Below are 22,989 nucleotides of genomic sequence, written 5' to 3' on the forward strand. Positions count from 1 at the left end.
AAATGCACTAATATCATGAACTCAGGAGATGCTCACTTGAGAAAATCTCCAGCAAACGATCACAGAAGTCAGAGACTGAGAGGTAATTTGAAGGGTCCCCAGAGGAATGCTGTCTGCTAGTCTAAACGTCTCCTTTTGGAGAGCATGCATGAAATGAAGGGACAAACACCTGAAGCACACACCTCCAGCCATCACTGCCAGATGACTTCAGTGGTCATAATGATGGACACAGTTAGCATGGCCACAAGCCCTGGCCTCTAGGAAATGCTGTGATGGCCATGTTACAGGAAAGGGGTCCTGATCCAGACTCCCAAGAAAGGGTTCTTGGATCTCACACAAGAAAGAATTCAGGGCAAGTCCACAGAGTAAAGCGAAAGCAAGTTTATGAAAAAAGTAAAGGAATAAAGAACGGTTACTCCATAAACAACCCCTTAGGGCTGCTGGTTGTCCATTTTTATGGTTACTTCTTGATGATATGCTAAACAAGGGGTGAATTATTCATGCCTCCCCTATTTAGACCATATAGGGTAACTTCCTGACGTTGCCATGGCATTTGTAAACTGTCATGGCACTGGTGGGAGTGTAGCAGTGAGGAAGATCAGAGGTCACTCTCATTGCCATCTTGGGTTTGGTGGGATATGGCCGGCTTCTTTACTGCGACTTGTTTTATCAGCAAGGTCTTTATGACCTGTATCTTGTGCCGACCTCCTATCTCATCCTGTGACTTAGAATGCCTTAACCGTCTGGGAATGCAGCCCAGTAGGTCTCAGCCTCATTTTACCCAGCCTTATTCAAGATGGGGTTGCTCTGGTTCAAATGCCTCTGGCAGCTAGGCTGGAGGAATGCGGCAGAAAGGGCATGAGTACTTACATCAAAAAAACTTGGGTTCATATTCCAGCCCTCATGCTTATCCCAGCTATGTTGCCTGATCTGTCTGAGCCCTAGTTTCCTCATCTTTAAAATGAAACTCCTTATCTGTCCACAGAGAACTGCTGTGAAGATTAAATCAGATCACAGAGACTTAAGGCTCTTGGCAAGTATTCTGAATCTACAGGGGTTACAGTAAACACCTATCAATTTATTCCCCTTCCTTCTTAACGTAAATCCTCTTGCCATACTCCGCTAAAAAAATAAAAATAAAAATGCAGACTAGTTCTATCTCCTTGATAGATTTCCTTTAAAATTCCTATTTTGATAGTGAAAACTAGCCATGTTTATTCAGTGGAGCATGTGGGTTGACAGCAAGCAGTCTGAACTGGCTTAATTAAAATGCTTGTTTTTCACCTACTCATGAAAGCTTAAAAATCACTCTAATGTATGGTCTCATCATATGTGCCGCCACATTTGCTTAATCACTCAACGATTTATTTTAAGAAGAGAAAATTGTATCTGCTTTGCCTCCTTTCTGTTTGAAAAGCCAATAGGTACTTACCCTAATTATGGATTCAGAGCAGATAGTGAGTACTTGGTGAAGATATTTGTTGTAAAGCATGACATTGATTTCTCGTTCATGAGTGTGAGGAACCTGTTTGGTATCTTGTATCATCCTAGTCAAAGGATACATGTCCATAACACTAGATCCTGGAACAGAAGTAAGAATCTCATAAATACCCAATATTTGAAGTTTCTCATCACAAAGGGTTTCAGCCAAGCAGTTGGGTTTGGAAACAGCCAAACAGTGAGATTAGCAATATCGATCAATGCCTAGGAAATTTAATGAGGTGAGAATATTTTCATTTATTCTAGAACATTTTTGACAGATAAAGCACATATGATTCAGCCACAGAAAAGCATTCTTTTTGGACTGGATTATTTTTCAAGTGCAGGCCATTTGGACTTCCTTGATATCCTTTTTAGTGAACCTCATTTTCCTATATTTTATAGTCTACTTCTCTCCTTCTTTATTATGCCTGCAGCGTGCCTCTCCATCTGTTGCACAGTAATAATGGTGATGACCAGCTTTCTGCTGAAGGTTAGCCTCCACTTAGTGGTGGAAATTTATGGTTAGAGAGCCCCTTTCAACCAATAAATTGATAAAGCACTCTGAAAACATGGTCTTATTAAGTATAATGAACGAGAATGATCACAAGCCAGTGCTTGCAACATCGATATAAAATAAGGTTAATTTCTAAATCACCACTGTAAAGTAGAAGTAGATGAGGAGCAGGTATGCTTTACTTGTGTTTTTCTAAGTATGATTTAAGTATCAAAATTAACTGTGGCTCTGTTTTAGTGTAATGTCTAGAAATATTAATAAGAATCTCAATTAGCCTGGTGTGGTGGTGGGTGCCTGTAATCCCAGCTACTCGAGAGGCTGAGGCAGGAGAATCGCTTGAACCCGGAAGGGAGGTTGCGGTGAGCTGAGGTCATGCCACTGCACTCCAGCCTGGGCGACAGAGTGAGACTCCATCTCAAAAAAATAAAAATTAAGATAAAAAAAATAAGAATCTCAGAGCATTCCTGTGGCTTAAGCAAAACTGAAACTTCTTCCTGATTTTATTGATGTAAAGATTAAGTTAATAAAAGGCAGATTTTGCATTGAGTTTCTCAAGTTTCTCCAAAGAATTCTCAACTTTAGGAGAAGTTTCACCAGGAGTTACTAAACACCCTCCGAAGTGTTTAAATTTTAAGATAAAATCTGTTCATGTGTAGATACGGACTGAGATGGCTCATCTGGTTGTATTTCTCAGTTCATATACCTTAATATGGAAATGTGAGCAGAATATGGTAACCAGATAGTCAAATTATACTTGGACCTTTTGGTAGATCCTTTTCATTATAGCAATGGTAACTGACTTCATTCAGAATGGATGTCAACAAATCTTGATATGCTTATGGAAACCTGGCAATCTTCTATTTTTTGGCTAGTTACACTACTGCTATAGAAATGATGTCGAGACCATCCTGGCTAACACGGTGAAACCCCGTCTCTACTAAAAATACAAAAAAATTAGCCGGGCGTGGTGGCGGGTGCCTCTAGTCCCAGCTACCTGGGAGGCTGAGGCAGGAGAATGGCGTAAACCCGGGAGGCGGAACTTGCAGTGAGCCGAGATTGCGCCACTGCACTCCAGCCTGGGCCACAGAGCGAAACTCCGTCTCAAAAAAGAAAAAAAAGAAAAGAAAAGAAATGATGCAGTGCCAAGAAAGAATGTGGAGTCAAGAGTTAGAAGCTCTGATATTGAATCTCAGCTCAGTATTTTAACCTTGTGTCCTGCCACTAGTCAGTTGGGCTGTTTGAGATTCAGTTTCACCATTTATAAAATAGAAAAAATGATTACTACCTCATATGGTGGCTGTACAGATCAAATGAAAAAATATATGATTCTAATGGTGGTTGTCTTAATAAAAGTAATAATGATAACAACAGTGACAGCAGCAATGACATATTCTACAAAGCATTTCTAGAACGTGGTACTGCTGTCATTGGGGTTTAGAGGACTGATGGCTGCTTCATTTGAATCAAAGAATGAATTAAAATCCTAGACATAAGCTTCATGTAATTCTGATGTCAAGTTCATGGTCGCAGTAAGTGTCTGCAATTTTGGTGATTAAACAATACACAGAGCTTTACATTTTTGCAAACAGAGGTGCTATCAGAATGGTATAAAATTGGGAAGAAATCTTGATTTTTCTGTCTTCTTTTTCTTTGCCTTACTATTTGAATCCTTAGTGACTATGATGATAAATGGGATGGGAATGCTAAGCCTAGTAATCAAACATGCAAATTGGGGCACTAAGAGGGAAAATTTACTTATAGTCATTAGTATGTTCCTTTTAGAGGAGGTAAAACAAAGAATAGGTGTTTAAACTAAAACTAAGTCCTGTTTTATAATGTGGAAAGTTCTTTATCAAGTATTAAGTGCTAGTTCACTCCTAATCCAGGAAATAAAAACACTGAATGTCAAAAATAATTACATTCTCCATCAGCAGAGACAGCACCAACCTCTTCCCTGCCTTAATTAATCCCACAGGAACTCAGAGCAGGTGGCCAGTGGGAAAATGCTTAGGAAATTCACTCTAGTTTTATGTTCTAGAAGGAGGACCTACTATTAATATAATTCATTTTTATCCTGAAGCATAAAGGTGTGCATATAAAAAGTGCTCCCTAGATGTCTAGCAGGGCCCCTTGTTTCTTTAGTAGGCATGACTTTCTAAGAGGCTACAAGAAAAATCAGCAACAAATCTCTTGGCATCAGCACTGGGACTCCATCCTCACTCTCCATTGGTCTTCGTCAAGAGGCAAAGGCTGGTGAAGGTGTCAGCACTTTTCCTGCTGAGTAATGACTCATCATTAGAATGGCATGGGCCCAAATTTCCTCGCTGCAGAAGAGGGGCATTGACTCGGCACGCTGGTGCAGCCACTGTAAGATAGGATCATACTCCTGCTTCAGAGTCAAAACAGAGCTGGGTGTGGGGGCTGGATTTGCCCTCTACATAGCAACAAGTTATATACATCCCACTTCTTTGCTTAACCCAGGCCCTTCTTCCTAGGTCCAAGAACTTAAAGCAATCACCTGGTGTTTTCAGATTATTAAAACTATCCTTCCAGGGAGGAAAGATAACTATAGAATTACTCAAATAGAACTTTCTTCCTAGGTTCAAGAACTGAAAGCAATAACCAGCCTGGTATTTTCAGAAAAGTGCAGTTGCACATTTCATTCACCCAGCCACAGAAATATATAGGAAAGAGCAGAATTGAATTGAATATCTACTGTCATGAATCATGGTTTTATAAGCTACCCTTCAAGTTTTGTTTTTGTTCTAGTTAGTGCTCCAGTGCTAGTTTAAAAAAGGTGAAAAATCAAGACATGAGTTTCATTTGGCATTAATTGTATACACTTACCCGTAATAAGCATGCCGTGATTGGCATCATATATCATGGAGTAAATCTGCATGTCTCCTGGCCCTCCCTGGCTGTCATGGAAGACTTGTAACAGTGAGAGAGTTTGTATATCCCACACCCTGAAAACCTGGAAGAATAACAAACACAGTTCACCACTATTTATACTCACTTTTCCCACCCAAGATATTTAGGTGAATCACTTTCAGTCTGAAATATGCTCTTATAAACTTATACCAAAGTATTATATGATGAACATAAATTTGCTAAACTCCAATTTAGTTCTGGGTTGGATTATTGTCCATTAATATCAGAGGAAAATGGCAGCAGTGATTAAAACTTTGCTTAAAGGTAAACCTTTAGGAATTGGATTTTTCTATCATTATAGGGGAGGAACATAGTATTTATTACTCTTTAAGAACATGGAGGCCGGGCGCGGTGGCTCAAGCCTGTAATCCCAGCACTTTGGGAGGCCGAGACGGGCGGATCACGAGGTCAGGAGATCGAGACCATCCTGGCTAACACAGTGAAACCCCGTCTCTACTAAAAAATACAAAAAACTAGCCGGGCGAGGTGGCGGGCGCCTGTAGTCCCAGCTACTCGGGAGGCTGAGGCAGGAGAATGGCGTAGACCCGGGAGGCGGAGCTTGCAGTGAGCTGAGATCCGGCCACTGCACTCCAGCCTGGGCAACAGAGCGAGACTCCGTCTCCAAAAAAAAAAGAACATGGAGGAATAATTAAAGATCATGACTTACAGTTGAATTAAAGTCACATTTCTCTTTGTAGTATGGATGAGAAAATAGGGAGAAGACATATTTTAAGTGGAAGCTTTCAAATTGCTCTCTTATGACAATGGAAACATCTTACTAAGTGAAGTTACTAAAAACCTCCCTCTCCACTTGCCCAGAGATGTAAGAATTATAAAAGCAGTTTTTAGGGATGGTGTAGACATACTAGGAGTATGAGAATATAGGTTTTTAAAACTATCCTTTGAGGGAGGAAAGATTACTCTATAATTACTCAAATAGAACTTGAGTTGATATCAGAGAATAGAAAGAACAATGAAGCACAAATTTAGCAAAATTAGGTTCAATTAAGGTTAAATTAGGTTAAATTAAGTTTGTGATCTGAAAGAACTGGTCTTAGCTTCTTTATTATTCTGCTTTTTTAGTAAGTTAGTGTTATTGAATTTCAGAAATCAGTGTTGACTGATCAATAATTACATTTCTTCAGTTATAGAAGCTGGGGGGAGATTACATTTTCTAGCTATACATCAGCCCTTAAATAATATTTTCATGTTATAGTAAATTTATTAACCTATTAAATTGGAGTATTTGTTGAGTAAATGGGTGACCATTAACAGAACTACATATAAAACTTTAGTAAGTCGTTTAGTTAAGAGAGCTACTAACTTCTAATTAGAGGCACTTATAATTGAGTTCATTATAAGTTAATTAGGTTCAAATCTTCACTATTACTAAGGCAGGTTAGTCCTGACATGTAAGAACACAAAATCGTCTGGGTCTTGTGACTTGGAGAACATTGGTGAGGAGCTTTTGCTCAAATGTAAACCCTCCGTAGGCTAGTATCACTCAGAACTTGTACTGTTGATATTTATTTTATTTGTTCTAGTGAAAATGCCAATTTTGAAAGACTAGCTAGAACATTGAGCCTTTTCAGGCTTTTGCATCATAAAGTAAACAAGTATAATGGATTATATGGATTTCAATCCAGAGCATAGAATGAGAGACAAGTAGAGGAAGAGACACAAAAGTGGATTCAAGGAGTTCGCCAAAAAATGTGTTTCTATGCAAACTGTTTTTTATTTTATTGCCTTGGCTAAGGTATGTTCATGGTGGGCAGTCTTTCTGCTGTATGTATATACATTCTGAATTGTAATTGACAAAAAGAACAAGAGACTAGGCAAAGGAGGATTAGGGTTTCAATTCTAGTTCATCACTTAAACTCCTTGAGTCTCAGTTTTCTTGTTTCTTGAATGGCCGTGATGACATCAGCACCATTCACCTTATTTAATTGATGTGATTATGTTTTGAAATCTGTGATGTTCTCTGTAGAGTTATCATGTTTGCTTTTGTCTTCTTCCCCTTCTTCAGTGTGCAGTTCTTTGGGTCTTCCCTGTGTGTTTTAGGGAAGTGGCAGTTGTTGGGCTGTGGGAGGCACAAAAACCTTCTGCGTCATACTGCTCCTACCCTCTGGGCTTTTTTGCTGCCCCTCTCCCTGTATGCCTTCTTTGCTACTGTCATTCCAAAGTGTTTTGCATTTCCAAAAAGCTTCTTATTCTGGTCTCTGTGCATTCACACAAACTCTTCCTTTCATCTGCGATTTCCTCTCAAAGGCCTTCTCTATCTAGCTAACTCCTACTCTTTTTTAAAAAACTCTTCCATAAAGACAACTAGAGAGTTCAGGTCAGAATAGTGCTAAAAGTTTTTGCTTTGATGAGCTATTTCTTCTCTAAACACACAGAAAATATATATTCAAAAAAGCAAAAAGAAACAGCAGGGCTCCAAAGCAAGATACATCTATCTAGATCTCTCTAGATCTCTCTAGATCCAAACAAGAGAGACGCATAAAGCAATGGATGGGCTGAAGCCTCAGACCTGGGTGCTTGGTCTGGAGCAGGCAATGGCAGCCGAGCAGCTTCTGCAGACAGACAGGACCAGAAGACCTCCATGCCTGGGCTCCACGGCCGAGGGAGCAGCAGGTCTTCCAGTTCAGAAAAGCAGCAGCCTGTGCTCTGTCCTTACCTGGATGTGTAGCTTTTTCAAAGATATGAGACCAGTGAGGGTGGGGCACATCACTTTTTGACTAGGAACTAAAGCAAGGTAACCTCTGGCTCAGGGACGAGAACTAGTTCTGAACTGGGACCTAAAGGGCCAGGTAGAGGAAAGTATAGATTGAAAGGAGTGAGCATATAGACACACACACACAGAGAGAGAGAGAGACGGACTGGGAGCAGTGGCTCACATCTGTAATCCCAGACACACACACACACACACACACACACACACACACACACACACACAGAGAGAGAGAGAGAGAGAGACTGGGAGCAGTGGCTCACATCTGTAATCCCAGACACACACACACACACACACACACATGCACACACACACACAGAGAGAGAGAGAGAGAGGCTGGGAGCAGTGGCTCACATCTGTAATCCCAGCCCTTTGGTAGGCCAAGGCGGGCGGATCACTTGAGGTCAGGAGTTCGAGACCAGCCTGGCCAACAAGGTAAGACTCTGTTTCTACTAAAAATACAAAAATTAGCCAAGCATGATGGTGCACGCCTGTAATCCCAGCTACTCAGGAGGCTGAGATAGGAGAATTGCTTGAACCCAGGAGGTGGAAGTTGCAGTGAGCCAAGATTGCGCCACAGCACTCCAGCCTGGACGACAGAGCGAGATTCCATATCAAAAAAAAAAAAGAGAGAGAGAGAGAAAGAGAGAGAGACAGATAGAGAACTAGGGAACTAAATATAAAAATGAGACTATACTTTTTAGAAAAAATATAGGGGGTATCTTCAAGAACTTCAGAGTTGGAAGGGATTTCTTAAATAAACACAAAAAGCATAAGCCATAAACACTTTAAAAATTAAAATTAAAAACTTCTGTTCAACCAAAGCAACAAGCACAAAGATACAAAGTGTAGAAACTACTCAAATGTTCATTGACCAACTTAGACAAGTAATATGTGCTGCATTCATACAACAGGATTCCATCAGCAGTTAAAACCAATGAACTGGAGCTATATGTAACAGCATGAATAAATATCAAAATAGAGTGCTGAGGGAAAAACTGCAGTAGGGTGTATTCATTATAATATTTATACTATAAATATTATATAAAACATGCAAAATAAAACTATATCCGGGACACTTGCACTAATGGTGTAAAAAAACAGGGTGCTGGTTAAAAATTAACAAAAACTCAAATTAATCTTTAAACAACTTTCATTGGACACCCTTCCAATTAGATGTTCTTTCTCTAGATGCCTACAATATAGCCATGTGCTGCTTAAGGACAGGGATATGTTCTGAGAAATGTGTCCTTAGGCGATTTTGTCATTGTGTGAACATCATAGAGTATACTTACACAAACCTAGCAGGTATAGCCTACCAGACACCCAGGCTATATGGTATAGTTATATGGTCACCATCATATATGCAGTCCATCATTGACAGAAACATGGTTATGCAGCACATTACTACCTGTCTATATTAATAGCAATTAGCAATTATAATACGATGACTCATTCGGTGGCCTTCTCTACTAGACTATAACTCTCGTGGGGGGAGGAGCCACAGTCTATTTGACTCTTTTTTTCCCAATGTCTTATGTATTCTGTTTAGCTTGATTGGTTAGTCAGTTTTTGGTCTTATTCTCTGTCTTGGTCAAATAGGAATTTATATGGCTTCACACTATACAGACAATACATTTTAAATTTAATAAATCCATTAATAAATAGGAACCTCAGAAAACATAATCTACTTTATTCTTAGGTGATCACAAGATATTAGTTGCTTTGGGGAAAGAGAGTAGTGATATTTGTGAAGCCCAAATATCTGAGAGAGGTGAATTCAGAAAGTTTGTTTTGCCAAGGTTGAGGACACACGCCCGTGACATAGCCTCACTCAGGAGGTACTCAGGACATGTGCCCACGGTGGTCGGGGCACAGCTTGGTTTTGTGCATTGTAGGGAGACATGAGAGATCAGTTAATAGATGTAAGATGTACGTTGGTTAAGTCCGGACAGGCAGGACAGCTCAAGCAGGGAGGGGCTCTCAGGTCACAGGTAGGTGAGAGACACACGGTTGCATCCTTTTAACTTTCTGATTAGCCTTTCCAAGGAGGGCAATCAGATGTGCATTTATCTCAGGGAGCAGAGGGAGAATTGCATAGAATGGGAGGCAGGTTTGCCCTAAGCAGCTCCCAGATTGACTTTTCCCTTTAGCTTAGTGATTTTCGGCCCCCAAGGCTTACTTTCCTTTCACGTGTTAATTAGGCTCTAGTCTTCTTTCACTTATTCCCCTGGAGGTTGTCAGTGTTCTCATGGCAGGTATTAGTGACGCAAAGCTTGGGAGGACAGAAATGGAGCCAGGTCAGCACTGAGGGGGTTTAGGAAGAAAACAAGGGGCAAAACATGGCAGAAGCAGACTAAGTTGGTATAAAAGGAGACTGAGTGGCTTTACGTCAGGGAAATGTCGTTAAGACTTGTAGAGAAAATCAAGGAGGACAGGTGGCTTCTACTAAAGAGGCCAGGGCAGAATGGAACATTTATAAGTTATAAATTAAATATTATGTACATATATGTATATATGCATTATATATAATATATGAATTGTATGCATATAAATTGAAATTATTTTAAAAATGTATCTTCTAGTTGTAGTAAAAATAATAATGATGATCTTCTCTTCTCTTCTCTTCTCTTTTTTGAGACAGAGTCTCACTCTATTGCCCAGGCTGGAGTGCAATGACATGATCTCAGCTCACTGCAACCTCCGCCTCCTGGGTTCAAGCAATTTTCCAGCCTCAGCTTCCCGCATGCCTGGGATTACAGGCACCTGCCACCACACCCGGCTAAATTTTGTATTTTTAGTAGAGATGAGGTTTCACCTTGTTGGCCAGGCTGGTCTCGAACTCCTGACCTGAGGTGATCCATCCACCTTGGCCTCCCAAAGTGCTGGGATTACAGGTGTGAGCCACTGTGCCCGGCCAATAATGATTTTCAGATGCATTGGGAATGGAGTGAGATGGAGGAATTTTTTTTAACATTGGGAAAAACATTCAACTATAAGGTTGAGTGTTTTGAGGGTAATTTGGTAATTGAAGTCACTTATCATAAAATATCAAAGAAAAGGACAAGAGAAAGACTTCTCCTGGAGCCTTTTGTAAGAATTAATTTAATAAATACTGATAAAGTGGAAGAAGTTTAAAAATATATACATGTGTGTGCCCAAAGTGAGGATTGTTTTGATTCAACTACATTTCCTGGCATTTCTTCCTGCAAACTTTATGCCAATTATTATTGTCCAAATGTATTAATAAAGTAAGTGGGTTTGTTGTTGTTGTCGTTGTTTTTGTTTTTGTTTTTGTTTTGAGACAGAGTTTCACTCTTGGTTCCTTAGGCTGGAGTGCAATGGCACTATCTCAGCTCACTGCAACCTCTGCCTCGCAGGTTCAAGTGATTCTCCTGCCTCAGCTTCCCATGTAGCTGGGGTTACAGGAGCCCACCACCACGCCTGGCTAACTTTTGTATTTTTAGTAGAGATGGGGTTTCACCATGTTGGCCAGGCTGATCTCAAACTCCTGACTTCAAGTTATCCACACACCTCAACCTCCCAAAGTGCTGGGATTACAGGTGTGAGCCACCGCGCCCATCCAGGTATCTGTTTTTAGATGGGTGTTTATTATAGAGTGACTAGAGCAGAATGTCTGATTTATAAGAAGATGCAACACTAACAAGTCATACAAAATTCATTATACATCAAATAATTATGAAATTCTAGCCTAGGTGTTACAGGTACAAAGATTAATAGAAGCTCCGTTGTTCTTGAGTAGATCTAAGTCTCGCCAGGAGAGTAGATAGATGAAAATGGTGACACTGCATTGTGAGAAACACTTGAATGGAAGTTTGAACATTATTCTATAATGACAGTTGTACCAGTAGAAATCTTTAGAATTAGAACCACAGTATCATTTAGATAGAGCAAGGGGTCTGGGGAATTCACCATTTTCTGATTGTAAAGGAAAATCAGAATGTAGCCTGCCTTCCTAATTTTACCCAATGGCTACAAGAGGCTAATGAGATTTTTAGTCCCCAAATGAATCAAATCAGGGTCACTCAATTGATTACATGATTTTACGTTAAGGAGCCTGAAGATATATGAGCTTATGAAACTCTTTCGAGAGTTAACACAGTACTACAGACAAATGGTGCATTTGAAAATCAGGGTATGTATGACAGTACAGTATAAATGGCAGGCATTCAACACTGTTTAGGAAATTCAATGCTAAATGTATTTATTAAGTTCTTACACATTACTTAATAAGAAAAAATATTTTTAGCACTGTAGGTAGAACCAAACCTGTTAATTTTATCTTCTTGTTTTCACATTTTCCCTGTGTGATAACCAGCAAATAGAAAATGAAGACATCCAGCATGTCTTTAAAAATTAACTTTTTAATTACCAAACTAATGTTCCTAGTAAACAGATTCAAACAGTACAAAACCAGAGTTCTCCTTCCCACCTACCACTTAACGCTGTACTCCTCAATCCCACTGCTTAGGTAATAATTGCTGGAAGATACCACTTCGGGAGGCAGACTATCTCAGTTGAATCCTGATTCACCTCCAATAACTGTGTGCACTTGGGCAAATCTCTTAACTTCTCTGAGCCTTAGTTATCACACTTGTAGGGAGAATAATACCAGTACCTATCTCAACCTATCTCATAGGGTTGTTATGAACATTAAATGAGTTCATATATATGAAGAGCTTACATCTATGTTGGGACATATTTATGTACTTAGATTTACCTCTTTCTTTCTTTCTTTTTTTTTTTAAGAGACGAGGTCTCTCTATGTTGCCCAGGTTGGTCTTGAACTCATGAGCTCAAGTGATCCTTCCGCTTCAGCCTCCTGCATAGCTGGGACTGCAGGATGCACCACTGTGCCTGGCTTTATCTCATTCTTTTAGTGGCTGAATAATATTCTGTTTGTGAATGCTCCATAGTTTCTTGTAGTTAGTTCCCTGTTCATATGTATTATATTTCTTTATTTTCTTCTATTAAAGCAGTAGTGAACCTCTTTGCACATATATTTTTGTAAAGTACACTGGCTTTGTAAAGCAATATAGATATAGCTGAATGATAAATTCCTACAAATAGAATGTTTGTGTCAAAGGGTGTGAATATTTTGAGTTTTGAGAGATATACCAGATCAGCCTTGCCTTTTGAGAAGATTCCAGGTAGTTTGATAACTTCCTGATTTCAAGTTGCACAATCAAGTTCAATTTTCCTGGTCCAGTTTAATGGGAAAATTGAACTTGATGTCTGTGTCATTCCTAGGTTTGGTCATCAAAGATTTGGGGCAGCTATGCTTTATTTACTCAAGTAGATTTTTAGCTTCTTTTGGACAAAGATTACATCAAAATGTAAATAGGCACAGAGCCTAATGCACTCTCAGGCATTTAGCAGGGGGTCATATATTGGTTGACATATTAATGCAGTAGAAAGTTGGGATTCCTAGTTATACAGCCCTGAGACACAGTTTACCAGTCAAGAAACAATGCAAGGGAACCACATTTTGTGAGAGAGAAAAGATTAATGTCAATAGAATACCCAGATAGTTACCTTAGGGAGGCTGTAGTGAATATGTGTATGTGTGTGTGCAGAGGTTCTGAAAGCTGGTAGAAGTGTCTAGAGAAAGTCTAGAGGATAAAATAAAGATACTCAGAAACACAATAAGAATTAACAAAGGAAAGAGTCCCAAAGGGCAGCAATCACAAACAGCCTGCCTCATCTTAAGTAAATGTGCAATCATAGCTAAGAGCTCCGGGTTATAGAAGTGTGATAGCCACACTCAGAAGGAAGCCTCATGTAGGGACTGCTTCCTGGTCTTGGTAGGCATGTTTGCCCCCAGGACTCAGAGCCCTCCACAGCGTCTTCCTTTGAAGGTTGTCAAGGAGCCATCCTGGGTGATGAACTAAAGAAAAAGCAACAAGACCTGCACAGAAGCAAAAAATGTTGCAAGTTGAGAACTGAATTCCAAAGCATGTGCCCTCGCCCCTTTTCCTTAGTTTTTATTTTTTCTTCCTAGATGGCCACTCACATTTTATGTTTCCTAATACATAATTTGTCTTCCCCAGAAAATTTTCCTACAGTCACTCAGGAAGGTTTTCAAACAAGTCTTACTCTTAAGAACGTTGCAAACAGTTTACTCAAAAGGGAATGTCCCAAGCCACAGAATGAGGACACAAGGTAGTAAAATATGAAGGCAGTGAAACCAGGTTCTCAATCATGGATGTTTCCAATTATCAAAAAAACAAGAAAAATAAACTTTTGAACTTACGTCATTTATGATAATCCCATACAAACAGAAAGCACAGGGAACTAAAGCAAGGAAAGATTTCAAATTTTTAAAACTTAAAGGTTACATTTTAAATTGTTAGTTTTTCTTTCTATCTCCAGGTTTATTTGAAATTTACACATTTCTTACTCACGAAAAGGGAAAAAAACCCCTCCATTTTTGTCTTAGTGAAGACTTTGTGCATGACTCGATATTTCACTTAGATGTGAAGGATAGATAGGATGGCTGGGAATGGGACGAGAATTGTTTCAGACAAAGACGGGAATGCATAAAGCCTTTGGAGAAGCATTTAGTGAAGCTTGAAATTTCTGAAGCCAAACAAAGCTGAAAAGATATTCTGGTTCCAGACCCTAGAGAACCTTAAGAACTAGACAAAATAATTTGAACTTTATTTGTAAGGCATGAGGGGCCTTTGAATATATGTGAGAAGGGAATGACAAGGTTATAAATGGGTTGGAGGAGGATCAACATGGCCATACAATATCTGGATGGTTTGGGGAGAGAAGAAACTGAAGATAAGAGGTCTGTCTACAAGTGCTTTCTAATGGGCCACCTGCAACTGGGATCCCCTTGGTGCATGGGTCTGAACCAAGGCCATGACTGGGAAGAAGAATGAGGTAATTTATAGGAGACACATTTTAGAGACTTCAAACTGACCAGTGGCAAGGCTTATGGAGACAGAAGGATCAAAGGTGACTTTGAAGTTGGATCACGGCTCACTGGGAAACAAATGATACCATTAACAGAGGAAAATCAGAAGTAAGGAAGAGAAGACTTGAAGTAGAAAATAAATTCACTTTTAGGTATGCAGAATTTTTTTTAAAGATAACTGCCTTTGAAGATATGCACACTCACAATCTAGTCAAACTGCCTTTTCTCAGGTTTCTACCTACCACTTCCAAAGTGAAAATGTATAAAAAACAGCAAGTTTTACACACATTTATAATCTGTTACAAGTCATCAAAGTTGGTAAATTTATCCCCTTCACAGGAAAAAAAAAAAAAAAAAGAAGAGAATCAGCCTTTTGGTCAGTAGAACTGTGCTTGAGAAGGTTTCCAACCATTGCTCCCATTGGTTTTGCTGATGAAATGAAAGTAAGTGAAGATTATATTTGTCTCTGCATTTTTCAACATTTGTCAATTATTCTTCAGGTGTAATAGATGTGGCATATCTGTTCAATACTTGGGTTCTGTGACTAGACATACAATTTTAGCAGTTGGGGAAGAAAATAATATCCTGGTGGAAAGACTGCAAAATTAGAAGAAAGAAAGAAAATCTTGCTATTTTAAGAGCTTAGGAAAAGGCATGTAGTGGGTACACAACTACACATGGTGATTTATGTGCTTTCTGCTTAATGTGATGAAAGCTAATTTATATGAAATAGTTTGAAGGGATGTTGTCTGTTCCCTTTTCTGTAAAAAATAATAATATAGCTTCGATAAAAAAACCAAAAACATGTATGTGCCTAGTTTGCTTTTTTTTTTTTTTTTTTTTTCCTTTTTGAGACCGAGTCTCATTCTGTTGCCCAGGCTGGAGTGCAGTGGTGCAATCTCGGCTCATTGCAACCTCCACTTCCCAGGTTCAAGCGATTCTCCTGCCTCAGCCTCCCAAGTAGCTGGGGTTACAGGTGCATACCACCATGCCCGGCTAATTTTTGTATTTTTAGTAGTGATGGGGTTTCGCCATGTTGGCCAGGCTGATCTTGAACTCCTAACCTCAAATAATCCACGCACCTCGGCCTCCCAAAGTGCTGGGATTACAGGCATGAACTATTGCACCCAGCCTAGTTCGCTCTTCTTTCTGCCTAAATCGCCCTTTTCCTTTTCCTAGCTCTTCATGGGGCTGGTTTGCCCGATCATTCAGGCTTCAGCTTTTATGTCACCTCCTCACAGCTGAGATTCAGTCGCACTGCACCACTATGTTTTCTATTTCTTTTCTTTGTTTTTGTAGAGATGGGGTCTTGCTATTTTGCCTAGGCTGGTTTTGAACTTCTGGCCTCAAGCAGTCCTCCTGTCTCAAAGTGCTGGGATTACAGGCATGAGCCGTTACATCCAGCCCTGTTTTCCTATTTCTTACCATAGTTATCATACTGTTTTCTCGTGTATTTGTTACTTTGCTTGTTTGTCTCTCTCTTCCCCTAGCATGTCAACTTTCTCATTGCAGGGCCCTGGTCCTCCTTGTTCAATGCTTTGTCTCTAGAACTCAGAACTCAGAACAGTATCTAACACAATAGACACTCAAGAAATAAATAAATATTTGCTAAATAACCAAATGAATGACCTTCTTTCATCTTTATGATGGCCCTCTAGGCTAAACATTCTTACATTTACAGATGAAGAAACCAAGTGGAAAGATACTAAGTAATTTTCCAGTGGTGCTACGGAGATGCATGAATGAGTATCATTTTAATACACTCATTACATTTAAAAGAAATAGGAGAAGTTCTCTCTTTTGTCTCTTCATCTCTGAGCGTGAGTGATCTCAACTTTTGCTAGAAAGATATCTTATTTCTCTTTAAATTATCTGTAGGAGACTCCAGATCTCAATCATAACATGTTTTTAGTTTTAGTGTCTCAAAATCTTCACTGTTTTTCCAGTACTGCTTAAAAAAATTAAAGTTTCCTAAGCTGGGCATAGTGGCTCACACCTGTAATCCCAGCACTTTGAGGGGCTGAGTCAGGTGGATCACCTGAGGTCAGGAGTTCGAGACCAGCCTGGCCAACATGACAAAACCCCGTCTTTACTAAAAATACAAAAATCAGCTGGGCGTGGTGGCAGGAGCCTGTAATCCCAGCTACTTGGGAGGCTGAGGCGGGAGAATAGCTTGAACCTGGGAGACAGAGGTTGCAGTGAGCTGAGATGATGCCATTGCACTCCAGCCTGGGCAACAAGAGTGAAACTTCATCTCAAAAAAAAAGTTTCCTTATTACAAAGTAACGTATATTTACTATTTAAAAAACGAAGAGAAAACAAAAGAAAAAAAATCCATTCATGTATATCCATAAACTTGTTAGCCTCACTAAAACATCTTGCTTTTAATCATCTCCAATAACATATGATAAACATGTTATGTTTTAAAATTGATTACTTATATATTATTGTATTTTATATATTATTTAGATATTTTCATATCACTATTCATTTACATAATGTTGAATGTCTATGTGGTTATTATATATGAGGATACAGCATAATTTACTGAATCAAAGCCTTTTTTTCCTCTTGAATTTTACTTTGTTGGTACATCACCCTAATTATCTTTCATTATTGAGGTGTAATCTATTTACCTTAAAACTCACCCGTTTTTAGTGTAAGGTTCTGTGAGTTTTAGTCAATTTAAATAATTGTGCAACCATTATCATAATCTTTTTTTTTTAAAGATGGTGTCTCACTATGTTGCCCAGGTTGGTCTCGAACTCCTGGGCTCAAGCGATCCTCCCGCCTTGACCTCCCAAAGTGCCAGGATTACAAGCATGAGCCACTATGTGCAGCCCCTTACTCTTTTTTAAAAATTAATTTTATTAATGTATTTTTAAACCCTATATAGCCAAATTATTATCACTTCAATATATAATCAATGTAAAAACGATTGACCCAGTGCCATGGCTCAGGCCTATACTAGTGCTTTGAGGCAGGAGGATCACTTGAGCCCAGGAGTTCCAGCAACATAACAAGACCCCATCTCTACCAAAATTTAAAAATTAGCAAATTAGAGAGACCTACAAAAAATAAGAGAGCTCTCTACAAAAAATAAAAATAATTAGCTTTGTATGGTGGCCCCCACCTGTAGTCCCAGCTCCTGGGGAGGCTGAGGTGGGAGGATCCCTCCAGCCCTGTAGGTCAAGGCAACAGACAGCCTCGAGGCTGCAGTGAGCCCCATTGCGCCATGCCAGTGTACTCTAGCCTGGACGACAGAGCAAGATCCTGTCTCAAAAAAATTGAGGAGTTTTTTTTTGGCGGGTGGGGGGGATACTGAATCTTTGAAGTCTTGTGTATTTTACACTCACAGCAGACCTCAATTCGGACTAGTCATGTTTTAAGAATTTGTGGCTACCATATTGGCAGGTGAGGGCTGCTGGCCCTGCTGGTGAAGGCTGCAGGTCAGGAGGTCACGTCCTCAGCTATGAGCTGGAGGAGGCAGGTGCCGGGTGCATTTTCCTCTCTGGCCTGGGAGGAACCCCTCAAAGGCCCTTAGAGTCTTTCCCTTATGGTTCCACATGGCAAGCACGGGCTCCAGGGAGATTCACATAGTTCCACGAGCGTGGAGGGAACAACTGGGCCTTGGAGATCTGATTGCTTCCATCGAAGGGTTTTGCATTGGGTAGAGGGTGTGTGACGGGTAGGGGGTGTATGCGAGGAGGGAGGTGCGGGGGTGGGGGACATGGTGCAAAGAGGGAAAGCATCCGGGTTTTCTTCTTTCCCCTCCCTTCCCTCTTTCATATCCTTTCTGTATTTCTTGTTTCCTCCCTCTTCTCTTTTGTTTTTCTTTTTTCCTTCTTAAATCAATATAAGCAATAGTGCAATGAGCATCCTTTTATACAGATCTTTGTGCACTCATCTAGCTATTTTATTAGAATAAATACTCAGGAAGTTTTTGCCAGTTTTATTTCCACACAGCAGTATGTAAACCTGTCTGTGTTCTTAAACCTTTGCCCTTCTCTCCTCTTTCTTTCCCCTACTGATTTGCTAGAGATGTTTGATATTTGTTCAAGGATATTATTCCAATTTCTCTGCTTTTTATTGCATTTTTGCGCCCCTGCCCCCGCCGTCTGCCTTTAACTTTGTTTATGGGTATAGGGAGGCAGGCTGAGGAAGGGCAAATATGGGATTGGCCACACTTCGGCACCAGATAGCTCTGTGACCTTGTGCAAGTGATTTAGATGTCATTTTCCCTGACGTGTGTAAAACGGGGATAATTACTTTATAGGGTCGTTATTAGCATCAAAGAGTTGCATATATAAAATACTTAGCACAGTGCCTGGCACTTAAGCACTCAACAAATGATAGTTATAATTTACAGAAAGTTTGAATGTTTATTTAGTCATATTTATTTTCTCCTTAGTCGTAGGTGCTATGCTGAGGAATTACCCAAAAGTTGTAAGACTATTCACCTATATTTTCTTCTGGAAATCTAGAATTTCTATGGTTTTGTATTTTAAATTTAAAATCTTTAATTCATATGTAATGAATTGTGCTGTATATTATGAAATGATGATCTGATTACATCTTTCTTTCTTTATGGCTAATCAGTTTTCCCAACACTTATTTAATAAACCATCCTTTGCTCACATATTTGAGACATTATTTCTGTTCTATACAAAATTCCCCCCTAGACATAAGATAATTCCTGCATTTTCTCCTTTGCTTCATAGATGTGGTTGTTTCTGCATTGACTGCTGCTCTGTTTTATTTATTTTGACTTTATGATATGCTTAATATTGGACAGGGAAAGTGCCATCTCATAATTATATCTTCCAAAGTTTCTAGGATATTCCCATATACCAGTACTTTTACATTAACTTTAAACTTGGCAAGCTGATACTTAAATAATTCTGACTAGGAATAAATAAATAGATTAATCTGATGGAGAATATCTTTTACAGCACAACATTTCCATGAAGGAACATAGCATGTACCTTAATTTGTGTTCTTAAATAAAAGTGCCTCAGTAAAACTTCATAGTTATCTTAATGTTAGTAGTGAATATTGCTTATTAAGTTTATTCCTAGGTATTTAATATTTTTTACTCTTGTGAATGCTATCTCTTTGACCTTTTTTCCTCACTAATTATTGTTCTTATATAGAAATTTATCTCTTTCCTTTTTTATTTTTTAGAAATTTATTTTATTTTATTTTTAAGTTGCTATTGCAACTAGCCACTTTATTGAATTTACCTATTCCTACACTGAAAGTTGATGTTATTGATTTTTTTCAAGCAGACGATCCCATTATTTGCAAATATAATTCAGTCTCCTAACTTCTAATATTTGTAACTCATTTTTTTTGTTTTACTACATTGGTTAGAACGTTTCAAACACTGTTTAATAACAGCAACAATAACAGAACTCCTCATTTTTTCCTAATGTTCCTATCTATTGAAAGGCCTCTTACGTTTTACTTTTGAGGATAATATTTGCTATCTTTTCAATACTGTTTTTCTTTTACACTTGTTTTTAAACTTGTGTTCTTTCTTATGCTATAATCAATAGAAACAGAGAACATTGGCTTATCATTTCCTTTTCCATCCTGACAATATTTTTCTCAATGATTCAATGACTATCATTTATTTCAGTCAAAAATTGTATAACCGCTATGCCTTCCAACAGATAATTTTAAGGAAAAAACTAGTTTTGTTTTGTTATTTTCTTTTTGTTACCTTTGCAGAGGAAAGGCTGACGATATGTTGGTCTTTTTCATTGGTTACGATCTCAGTGATACTGAACATGTGTCCCACAAGTTTCCCCACGGGTTTGGTGCTGATATTGGGGTGCCACAACCGGATGACTTTATCGTCTCCTGAAAAGGAGGACAGGGAAAGATTGTTTGTTTTCTCAGGTGGTCAGAGTTTCAAATGTATCTCTCACTGTATCATACCCATATCTTTCTTCTAACAGCAAATCGCAGTCTGTTTCTGGCGGGATGCATTATTCCGTGATTGATGTGCTAAGGGGCTGGCCTTGGTTTGGATCTGCCGCTTCTTGTGAAGGCTGTTTTGTAAAGACTGTATTTACATACACAAATGTGAATTCTCATAAATATTTTATGAGTTCTTTTCTTGATTCAATCCTTTCCTATACTTTCATGCATTAATGTATTATTTATACTTTATTTACTTCCAAAAATATTTAAGGCAGCTGCTCTTTTGTTTTCATTCTTAAATTAAGCAAACATTATAATAATGAAAGAAATCAAGGAAAGAGGAAACTGCATTTAATCTTCACCATTATAACAAATCAACTGTTGTCATTTTTCCATCTTCCCTTCTAGCATGTATTCATAGGCAGTTACTACTACCTATAGTTACTACCATAGAATAAATATGATTTTTTAATTGCTAAAACATCATAGAAGGGTATAATTTTTATAAAAATGTCTTTTCCTTCATAATCTCTAATTTAACTCCCTGTAGGAAATCACTGTTAACTTTTAAAAAATATAAATTAGATACATTTCTAGATACATATTTATACCCACTACTTTTTTATATTTATGAAAGACCATGAGCTCATGCTCTCATAATTATCCTTTTAGTTACTATTTCTCAATTTCTTAACCCCTTGTCCATTGATTAGTCCACTAATTCTAGTTTTTTACTTTATTCAACAATACTGTAATGAATGGTTATTGTACTTCTGTGGTCTTTTTTTTCCTTTTGGATTATTTACTGTGGATAAAGTCGCAGGTGTGGCATCATTATGTTAAAGGCTATAAACATTTTTATCACTTTCAAACGTATTGCTAGCTTACTTTCCAAAATGACTGTACTAAATCCCAAGGCCATCAACGATATATTCTGCCAGTTTCATTAAATTCTGGCCAGCATATGAATATTGTCATGATTTAAAATGTTTGCTATGTTAATAGGTCTAAATGGTACCTTATTTTTAATTACATTTTATGATAGCTAATGCTGTTGGGTATTTTTCCCCAAATATATCTGCTAATTGTATCTTCTTCTTCTGTAAATTTTTTGACTATATCCTTTAGCCATGATCTATTGGAATTTTGATAGCACTAAAACTAAAAGTTGAACCAGGCATGTATTATCATATGTACACACACACACACACACACACACACAGTTTCATGAAAAACCTGGCTACGTGTTCACCAAACCCATATCCTCTCTTCCTGGGTACACATTTCCAGGCTCCTTTGCAGTTAGGTGTGGTCAGGTTACTGAGTTTTAGCCAGTGAATTCTGAGAGCTGACGTTAAACTTTACATTTTCATTGTGTCGGACCCATTCACATTGTGGGGGTTATTTTTTACCGCAGCCATCATTACTTAAACAAATGTGCAGCTATAATCTAATTATGTTTCCAAAAAGAATAAAAACTGTAATTGTTTACAAAATATAGAATATTTTTTAAGATATTAAATTTTATGTTTCACAAATAATTCTTTAAATGTCATCTTGGAAACTGAGTCATAAAAACATCAAAGAACTTCAAACTGGGATCCTAGAAGTTGCATAATCCAACTTTCTTATCTCACAAAAGAAAGAAACTAACTCCCAAAGTTTAAGTAGTTTTAATTGAATGAATTAATTTAATTATTTAAATGTGATTTGTACATCTCAGAAAATGGAATTGAGTTAGTAATACAACAAAGCATTCCTAAGCACCTTACATATTACCAAGGACCTTTAGGCTACTAGACAAAGAGGCTGTATAAAGGCATTATAACCTAAGTTACAATTTACATATAACCTAAATTATTAACAGTCATAATTTACATATAAAAAGCCTAAAATTCAAAATAGTCATTTTACATTCTTCACAGAATTAGAAGAAACTATTTTAAAATTCAAGTGGAACCAAAAAAGAGCCTGAATAGCAAAGACAGTCCTAAGCAAAAAGAACAAAGCTGACGGCATCATGCTACCCCACTTGAAACTATACTACAAGGCTCCCATAACCAAAACAGCATGGTATTGGTACAAAAACAGACACATAGATCAATGGAACAGGATAGAGATCTCAGAAATAAAACCACACATCTACAACCAGCTGATTGTCAACAAACCTGACCAAAACAAGCAACGGGAAAAGGATTCCCTATTTAATAAATGGTGCTGGGAGAACTGGCTAGCCACATGCAGAAAACTGAAACTGGACCCTTTCCTTACACCTTATACAAAAATTAACTCAAGATGGATTAAAGACTTGAATGTAAACCCCAAAACTATAAAAGCCCTAGAAGAAAACCTAGGCAATACCATTCAGGACATAGGCACGGGCAAAGATTTCATGACGAAAACACCAAAGGCAATAGCAACAAAAGCAAAAACTGACAAATGGGATCTAATTAAACTAAG

At 38.4% G+C, this 22,989-nt stretch overlaps 1 protein-coding gene across 1 annotated transcript in view; it reads right to left on the reverse strand.

Moving 5' to 3' along the window:
• Positions 1 to 22,989, reverse strand: part of WDR64 (WD repeat domain 64) — a 157,408-nt gene that overhangs the window by 64,295 nt on the left and 70,124 nt on the right. The window contains exons 10-12 of the mRNA XM_015127227.3: positions 20,327 to 20,466; positions 4,844 to 4,970; positions 1,433 to 1,581 (exon numbers count right to left, since the gene is read on the reverse strand). Coding sequence (XP_014982713.3) covers positions 1,433 to 1,581; positions 4,844 to 4,970; positions 20,327 to 20,466 — 416 coding nt within the window. The remainder of the gene's footprint in view (positions 1 to 1,432; positions 1,582 to 4,843; positions 4,971 to 20,326; positions 20,467 to 22,989) is intronic.

Source organism: Macaca mulatta, chromosome 1, assembly GCF_049350105.2.
Source record: "Macaca mulatta isolate MMU2019108-1 chromosome 1, T2T-MMU8v2.0, whole genome shotgun sequence".
In the NCBI taxonomy this organism is placed as follows: Eukaryota; Metazoa; Chordata; class Mammalia; order Primates; family Cercopithecidae; genus Macaca; species Macaca mulatta.